Source organism: Orycteropus afer, unplaced genomic scaffold, assembly GCF_000298275.1.
Source record: "Orycteropus afer afer isolate SDZICR_OR568_19922 unplaced genomic scaffold, OryAfe1.0 scaffold00182, whole genome shotgun sequence".
Lineage (NCBI taxonomy): Eukaryota > Metazoa > Chordata > Mammalia > Tubulidentata > Orycteropodidae > Orycteropus > Orycteropus afer.
The window spans coordinates 4,957,431-4,966,696 of NW_006921769.1; the positions used below are offsets into that span (position 1 = coordinate 4,957,431).

A 9,266-nucleotide genomic window follows, 5' to 3' on the forward strand; every position below is an offset into this window, starting at 1 on the left:
TCAAAAAAATTTTACAATTAAAGTATTAGCTGGAGGTTTTTCTATCAGGCGCTTCAGTTGCTTGAACATATGGACTCAAATGCTGATGATCACTTTGCTAAAATCAAAAGACAAACTCAGGAAAGAATGAGATGTTACCATGAAATATATGAAGAAAAGAAGAAAAGGACCACACAGACAATTCTCACTAACTTTCTGACTAGACATGCCATCTCCATTACCAGGGATAATCCAAATGATTCCACAAGTAGAGTTCCACAATTTAGAAAATGCCAAAACCATCCAACTCTACATCATTGTCTGAGTAAATCTGTATGATTTGTGTGTTTTTTATGTAGCATGTGTGCATTAAAATATATCCATAAGTTTATACAAATCTATGTAAACCAAAAGGGAAGAATATGCTCAGCATTTCTCAAAGCTAAAAGAACTGAAGAAAAAATTCCAAGCCTCCAGTTGCAATATTGAAAGATTCTATGGGCAAAATATTGAATGATCTAGGAAACATCAAAAGAAGATGGAAGGAATACACAGAGTCACTGTACCAAAAATAACTGGTCAATGTTCATCCATTTCAGGAGATGGTATATGATCAAGAACCAATGGTACTGAAGGAAGAAGTCAAAGCTGCATTAAAAGGAATTGGCGAAAAACAAGGCTCCAGGAACTGATGGGAATTGAGATGTTTTGACAAACGGATGCTGCGCTGGAGGCACTTACTCATCTATCCCAAGAAATTTGGAAGACAGCTACCTGACCAAGTGACTGGAAGAGACTCATATTTGTACCCATTCCAAAGAAAGGTGATCCAACAGAATGTGTAAATTATCAAACAATATCATTAATATCACACACAAGTAAAATTTTGCTGAAGATAATTCCAAAACAATTGTAGCAATATATTGACAGGGAACTTCCAGAAATACAAGCTGGATTCAGAAGAGGATGTTGAATGAGAAATATCATTGCTGATGTCAGATGGATCTTGGCTCAAAGCAAAGAACACTTGAAAGATGTTTACTTGTGTTTTATTGCCTATGTGAAGGCATTTGATTGTGTGGATCATAACAAATTATGGATAGCATTGAGAAGAACAGGAATTACAGAATACTTAATTGTGCTCATGAGGAACCAGTATATAGGCCAGGAGGCTGTCGTTCAAATAGAATAAGGGGATACTGTATGGTTTAAAATCAGGAAGGGAGTGTGTCAGGGTTGTATCCTTTCACCATACTTACTCAATCTGTATGCTCATCAAATAATCTGAGAAGCTGGACTATATGAAGAAGAAGGCAGCATCAGGATTGAAGGAAGACTCATTAACAGCCTGCAATATGCAGATGACATAACTTTGCTTGCTGAAAGTGAAGATGACTTGCAAGCACTTACTGATGAAGACTGAAGACTATAATCTGCAGTATGCACTATACCTCAACATTAAGAAAACAAAAATCCTCACAACTAGACCAATAAACAGCATCATGATAAATGGAGAGAAGACTGAAATTGACAAAGATTTCATATTACTTGGTTCCACAATCAACACCAATGGAATCAGCAGTCAAGACATCAGACGACATATTGCATTGGGCAAATCTGCTGCAAAAGACTTTTTGCAAGAGCTCAAAGAGCAAAGATGTCTCTTGCAAGAGTAAGATGCATCTAACTCAAGCCATGGTATTTTCAGTTGCCTCATATTCATGTGAAAGCTGGACAAAGAATAAGGAAGACCAAAGAAGAGTTGATGCTTTCAAGTTGTGGTGTTGGCAAAGAGTACTGAAAGTATGATGGACTTCCAGAAGAATGAACAAATATGTCATGGAAGAAGTACAGCTTGAATGTTCTCTGTAAGCAAGAATGGCCATACTTCCTCTCACCTAATTTGGTCATGTTGTCAGAAGTAACCATTCCCCAGGGAAGGATATCATGCTTGGAAGAATGATGGTCAGCAAAAAAGGGGAAGGCCCTCAATGAGTTGGACTGATACACTGGCTACAATGATGGGCTCAGGTATTGCAAGGACTGTGAGGCTAGCACAGGACTGGGCAGTGTTTCGTTCTGTTGTACACAGGGTCGCTATGAGTCAGAGCTGACTTAACAGTACCTAACAACAACAACAAGTTTCTATGTAATATTTCCAATGCACAAAGACAAATAAAGATTGGATTTATAAAGATACTGATAAGAAAAGGCATTAATAATGAACACTAAAAAAGAAAAAATTACTCAACTTACATTAGAATCAATTCAGAATGGAGTGATTGGAATGGATCCTTGTTATAAGTCAGGGACTACCTGTATTCAAATCATATTTGGAGTAAGCAGGGGTGTGTGGACAAATAATTGTGTTACATCACAGTAATCATTAGCCCCACCTCTCCACCAATGGCCCAGGCAAAAATAACGGTCTCGCACGTGAGGAATGCATCAGGCATGTTCGGGTGGTAGCACTCGTGACCATAGTCCAGGACACTGTCGTTAAAGTTGCTGCTGCACTGATAGAGTAGGATGTGATGGATCATACTCTCATGGCCTCTTTGTATCACTGGTTCAACCTATACAAGCACAAACAAGAGGATAAATGCAGTAAATAAACCATCCTACCACATCTTACAACAAGCATGAACTAGCAAAAATGATTATCAAAGGATTATTATCCTTTATCAATTATCAACTAGTTTTCAAAGGAATATTATTTTAATAATGTAAAAGTTATGGGCTTAAGTATAATTTGTTCCAGAGATAATGGCAATGATGATGATGAGGAGGAGGAGGAGGAGGAGGATAGTGACAATGATGAAGAAGATGATAATCATTTACTCCAAAATCATAGGACTTTTTTTTAATCTTTTTTTTTTTTTTTAACTTACTTTTGTCAAAATCCTTTACTTATTCCTCAAAGCAACTGTTTTAAAATGTGACTGCTCTCTTCAGGGTTCACTCTTAGTCTCCCTGTCTTCTACCTCATGATGCTGCTGTCTTTACTCATACCAACTGGAGGAGACAGACCACGTCTCATTCTTTATTATCTACCTGGTACTGGACATAAAGCTAGGATCAAAGTAGGGCTCAATAATGGATATTTTTATTCTATTGAAGAAGACTGAGTTCTAATAACATTTTTACTATTAGACTTTGAAAGATACTGGTTGGGGGGAAGCAGTAACAATGTGCTCCTGTTACACTGCTCACATCAGGAGAGGCAAACTAAAGCCTGTTAAAATAGGATGGGCTGTGAAGTTGGTCTTGATATCAAAAGTATGTTTCCACTGTCCCCTCTGTCAGTTTCCTTCATATGACACTTGCCCACTTCAGTCCAGGAACCTGTGGACCAATTGAGAATGAGCTAAGCACATTCTAAAATCCTAAACATAAAACAAACCCAAGTTGGTTTATGTTGTAGTCACGTTGATTCCGACTCATGGCAACCCCTATATTACAGAGTAGAACTGCTCTATATTTCTTGACTAATCTTTACAGAAGCAGATCACTGGACCTTTCAACCATGAAGCTGCTGGGTGGGTTTAAATGGCTGACCTTTAGTAAACCAAAGTAAAACCAAACTCAGTGCCATGGAGTTGGGCCCGACTCACAGCAACCCCTCCTTGGGTTTCCGAGGTGGTATCACTGAGGAAGTAGATTGCCCAACCTTTCTTCTGAGGAGTGGCTGGTGGGTTTGAACTGCCAGCCTTCTGGTTAGTGGTCAAATGCCTTAGGCACTACACTACCAGGGCTCCCATTTAGGTTAGTAACAAAGCACAAATCATTTGTACTACCTGTTGTTGTTGTTGTTATGTGCCTTCGCGTGGACCTGACTTACAGTGACCCCTCCTTGGGTTTCCGAGGCAGTATCACTATGGAAGTAGATTGCCCCATCTTCCTTCCGAGGAGTGGCTGGCGGGTATGAACCACCAGCCTTCTGGTTAGCAGTCAAGTGCCTTAGGCACTATGCTACCAGAGCTCCCTTGCACTATCTAGGGACCTTCTAAAGAAGCTCTGGGGGCACAGTGCCTAATCATTTGACTGCTAACCAGCAGATTAGTGGTTCAAACCCACCAGCCACTCTGTGGAAGGAAGACCAGGCAATCTACTTCCACAAAGATTTACTGCTTCAGAAATCCAATGAGAGTCACTATGAGTCAGAATCGACTGGATGGCAGTGGGAGTGGAGGGACCTTCTAATATCGTGGAGATTCTTATATCCAGAGGAAATGGATGCTTGGGACTTAGCCTACCTGGGCTGTAGGTGTTGACATCAGTTACAAGGTTCTTTAAATCTTCTAAATCTTCTGGTCAACTGATGAAGAAGCCCTGGTGGCTTCCTGACTTTGCAAGAGTTTAGCTGCCTTAGAGTTCATCAGCACTTCAGTTTTTGGTCCTAAATACACAAATGCAGGCACTGCCATTTTGAAACCCTCGCTGTGTTCTCTAGTTTGGACATACATGCTAAGAAGTATTTTCAGCTCATTTGCCTAAAGCTTCTTATTTCCTAATTTCTCCATTCCTTTTCTTTTTCTTTCCTTTCTTTTTTTTTTTTTAATAGGAAAATTAAAGTAGCCAAAAGGCAAAGGGATATGTAGAGGTATGAAGAGGTATGTAGAGGACTGAATGGGTAGCCAAAGGATTCAGGTCTTTAGATTTACTCTTGTTTTGCATAGTGAGTCATGCCACACCCACCCCACATGCACATATTTAACATCACATTCACCAAAATGACATTGCACATGGCTTTGTTTGCACTTGTTCTGTCTCTAAGAGGTCATGAGCCCTGCAGGCAGAAACTGTTTTCTATTTTACTGGAAAATGGCACTGTCAGTGTTCATGCATGGTTACATAATAAAGAAACAATGAATGCACAGAAGCGTAACCCAGAATCTCCACTGGAATTTAGTTTCCACATCTAGTGTGAGGTTACTTGTGGGATTTGACTTGTTTGAGTGCCTCATTACTCCAAGGAGGACAGGGTATTCCTAATATATATACTGTGAAATATTCAGGTAAAATATGGGATTTTTGTTAAGACTATTATAAGTTCAGGTAGAACTTGTAAGCTACACTAAGCCCAGCAAGGTCCATCCTGGAGAAAAGCCATTAGAGCAAATGAGACTTGACTGTTGCCAAGGCAGCTACAGAGAGTAATGCCCTTCATGAAGGGAGAGCAAGAAGAAGCTAAGAGAGTAAGTGCTGAACATGTGATGCTGAGTGGTGCCTGACTTTTTGATACTTCAAATAAGCTGATTAAAAGAATCTCTTAAAAGCATATGTTTTTTTTTCAAAAGACAGGCATATGAGCTTAACATTTACATTAGGTAGATATACTCCTTGGAGAGATCTATCATGGGAGAATAGAAGGGCTGTGTATGCACAGGGAGACAGCTTGGGGGACAGGAGTGGAGGGATGGACACAGGGAAGAGGTGGCTATGGGGAGGAAGTGGGAGGAGAGCTGTTGCATTGTGGGAGATTACGGTCAATGTCATGAGACAAAGTATACATCAGCTGCTGTATGGAAAATGAATTGGCTCTGTAAACTTTTACCCAAGTCACAATAAATTTTTTTTTTTTTAAAAAAGCATTTTTTTTTTTAATAGGCACTGCTGAAAATAACACTCAGATGTCAAGCTACCAACACATTCTAAGAATATTAATAGTAATGTTTATCTTTTCTTTGGGAATCCCTGAGTAGTGCAAATGGTCAACACACTCAGGTGCTAACCCAAAGATTGGAGGTTGGAGTCCACACAGAGGCACTTTGAAAGGAAGCCCTGGTAATCTACTTGGAAACCCCATGAAGCACAGTTCTCTGTCACACATGGGATCAGTGAGTTGAAATTAACTTGACAGCCAACTGGTTATCTTTTAGTTAGTATCTGCTCTCTGCCACCTACTGTATTAGAGATTCTACATATCTCACTTAATATTTACAACAAATCTATATGGTAGATATTATTGTTGCCTTTTATAGATGAGAAAACTGACATTCAGAGAGATTATGCAATAAACCCAAGGCCCACAGTTAGAAAGTGGTAGATCAGGATTTGGAGCCACGCCAGTCTGACCCCAAAGTCATTCTTCTTTTAACTGCATCACAGTACTACACAAAGAGTTGTTGGAGTTCTCCCCTCAAGAATCCTGGAAGTTGCTGCCAGTGAGAAGGAAGAACGGAAGGCTTCAAGAAGCAAAGTTGCTGATAGCTGTCATCACTGACGGCTGTGAAACCATAGAGTCAATATCAAGAGGTACTTTGGGAAGATACTAGCAAGAATCAACAAAAAGCAGTACCATCAGAGTAGGAGCATCAGGCTGGAGGCCCTATGCCTGGCAGCCTCCTGGCCAACTTGCCACCCTAGTCAAAATGCTTCTTGGCCTCTAAGGAGAGAAGCAGAGCAGGGCCTTACAATGCCGTCATCCTTAAGAAAGGCCATAATAATGTCTCGCCTTGAAACCTGGTGAAGCCTTCAAAGAGAAGTACATTGTAATCTGCCCTTTGGATTGTAAATTGAGAGCACAGGCTAGAAAATGAGGATTCCCTAAGGAAAAAATACATTCATAAAACAACAACACACTTTTCTGCGTGGAAACCGAGGTACTGATCCTAGGAGAAGAGGATAAGCATCTACTCGCTTACATTTTTAAAAGCAGCAGCATGAACTTCAGATCAAAACTGAGTGCACAGATGCTTTCTAGAACAGTCTTGCGAGTTGCCCGTTCACCCTAAGCCATCTTCTTGCCACACTGCACTCCTACCCTAGTTCGTCTACTCATCTATTCTTGTAATATGCTTATGATAATTCTCTCTTGAGAATTATCTTAGAATTCCAAGTTACATAAATGACAGTGACAGGCATGACAGATAAGTATGTTATCATCTACTTCCTCAACCAGTTCCACAGTCATTCTTAGCAGTCAGAAAACTCATTCTAAATAAGTTATGGTATTCTTCTTGAGTACAACTAAGCCTGAGGTAGTGTGTCAAGCACCACCTGAAGATGATGATTGAGGACCACAAGTGCTCTGTGACTGAGTTTGGTGTGGCCCCCTCCAATGAAAGCATTAAATACTACTCTTTCTTGTGAACTCAGTAATTGTTCATGGCGGGGAGGGGGTGGCAGAGATTTTTCCTTTTGCGTCACTGCATTGTTTGGAATGTAGTTGGATTTCAACATTTCTGCATTTAAAATGGTTCAGTGCTGTAAGGAGCAGCACTTAAAAACTATGCCCTATTTTGATTACTTCACAAAAAACCAAACTCATTGCCATCAAGTTGATTCTGACTCATAGCAACCCCTCCTTGGGTTTCCAAAGTGTTATCTCTACAGAAGTAGATTGACCAATTTTCCTTCCAAGGAGTGGCTCATGGGTTTGAACCGCCAGCTTTCTGGTTAGTAGTCAAATGCCTTAAGCACTCAAAATGGGAATGCTAAAAGTTGTCTCTTACTCAAAAAATATGAGAATTATAGGAATTATTAGAGATCATGGTAACATAAAACTTACAAATATAGATATAATGGATTTCTAAGATGAGAGCAACATTTAATTTAAGTTTGCTTTTCGTCTGGCTTTATGATGGTAGAGGAAATAAACAGAAATATAAATCAGTGCATATGGAGTGGGTGGCAATTATGCAAACATATAACTAAATCTACTTGATGACTTTTCAAACTTTCAGAGAATCACTGTATGATTGCACATCAGTGAGGTTTATAGACCAGAAAGATGATAGGCCTATGCACCCACCTGCGTATGCAACAGAGGCCAAGCAAGCCTGCGAATCAAAACATAAAAGAGAAAGAGAAGGAAAGGCTTCAACTTGAAAGAGTCTTTTAAAGAAATGTACAACAGTCCCTCCAGTTAGTTCAAGTAATCAGAGCAGAGCCAAGACCAAGGAAATTGAAAAGTTCCAAACATTTATATAGTTTCTCTTGACTATCTCCTCCTACTCTCCTTATTCAAATATGCCTAGTAAAGCCCCTGCAACATAAAATGCTTAATAACTATTTATCGAGTTGAAATAAGTACTACCCTTCCCATGAAGCCAACAGTAATGAGGATGAGTCATCAAATTTATTTGCCTCCTAGTTTCTTGATTATCACAACTCCAATAACCTACCAATTCCTAAACGATGCGTTCCACTTCAGCAACCCAATCCCATTGTTATATCCTGTCCTTTTACCAGGATAGTAACTCAGGGCTGATCTCCCTCTGACACTCCTTCTGTCCCTTCTTCCTGCTCTTTTAGCATTCTCCCACCTTTCTAGTCACTCAACCCACACTTTTCACCTGGGAAGTCAGTCGAACTACTTACTTAACAGCACTCCCACAAATGACCCAGGAGCTCACCATTGTGGATCAAGCCTGTAATCTGCCCTTTCTTATCTTCCACTTGCGCAACAATAAGTTATGCTGGAGATACTTTCACAACTATGCATAAAATCTTAAAAAAAAGAAAAGAAAAAGCAACCCCTGCTGCTGTCCAGTAGATCCCCGCTCATAGCTGCCTTACAGAACAGAGTAGAACTCTCCTCCTCCCATAGTGTTTCCAAGGCTGTGTTATTTGTGGAAGCAGACTGCCACATTCTTCTGCAGAGAGGCTGGTGGGTTCCAATCACCAACCTGTTGGTTAGCAGCTGAATACTTAATCACTGCATCACCAGGGCTCCTTGGCTATTCATATAAGACCTCAAAATTTGTAAGCCACATGTTGGCCTCTGCACAACAATCTTTATTTTGCTCTGCATTCTGCCTCTTGCCCTGAAGTGCATTTCCAAGCTTTGCCCATCAATGCCTATCACCTAATCAACTGTCAGTCAGTGAATCAGCTATTTTGGCGAGAGAGGAAAAGATTTCCATTCACCCAGTGGTTGCATGAAGGCAGAGCCAGGATGGGGCATTAATGCAAAGGACACAGTATGATTGAAAAATTCTAAACTGCAGCAACTCATTTCAACATTTTAAAAATGTTTCAAAGTAATAATGTGAGGCAAAGATTCTAAACTTGGTACCATCTTATTCTAGTTATCCTGAACCATACAGATGGGATGAGATGTGGAGAACCTAGAGCCAAGTGACTTACTCCTGGGATAACAAACATTTCTGGATGTTCCAGAATTCCTTAGAACTTAACTGGTAACTGTCAAGTCAATTCCAGTTCATGGCAACCCCATGTGTGTTACAGTGGAACTATGCTCCACAGGGCTTTCAATGGCTGATTTTTCAAAAGTAAGTCACCAAGAGAGTTCCGGCAAGATGGCGGACTAGGCAGAAGGA

The 9,266-nt window shown here is 40.2% G+C and overlaps 1 protein-coding gene across 1 annotated transcript in view; it reads right to left on the reverse strand.

Annotated features, from left to right (window-relative positions):
- The window catches only part of MOXD1 (monooxygenase DBH like 1), a 154,522-nt gene that overhangs the window by 46,637 nt on the left and 98,619 nt on the right, over positions 1-9,266 (reverse strand). The window contains exon 5 of the mRNA XM_007947392.1: positions 2,376-2,555. Coding sequence (XP_007945583.1) covers positions 2,376-2,555 — 180 coding nt within the window. The remainder of the gene's footprint in view (positions 1-2,375; positions 2,556-9,266) is intronic.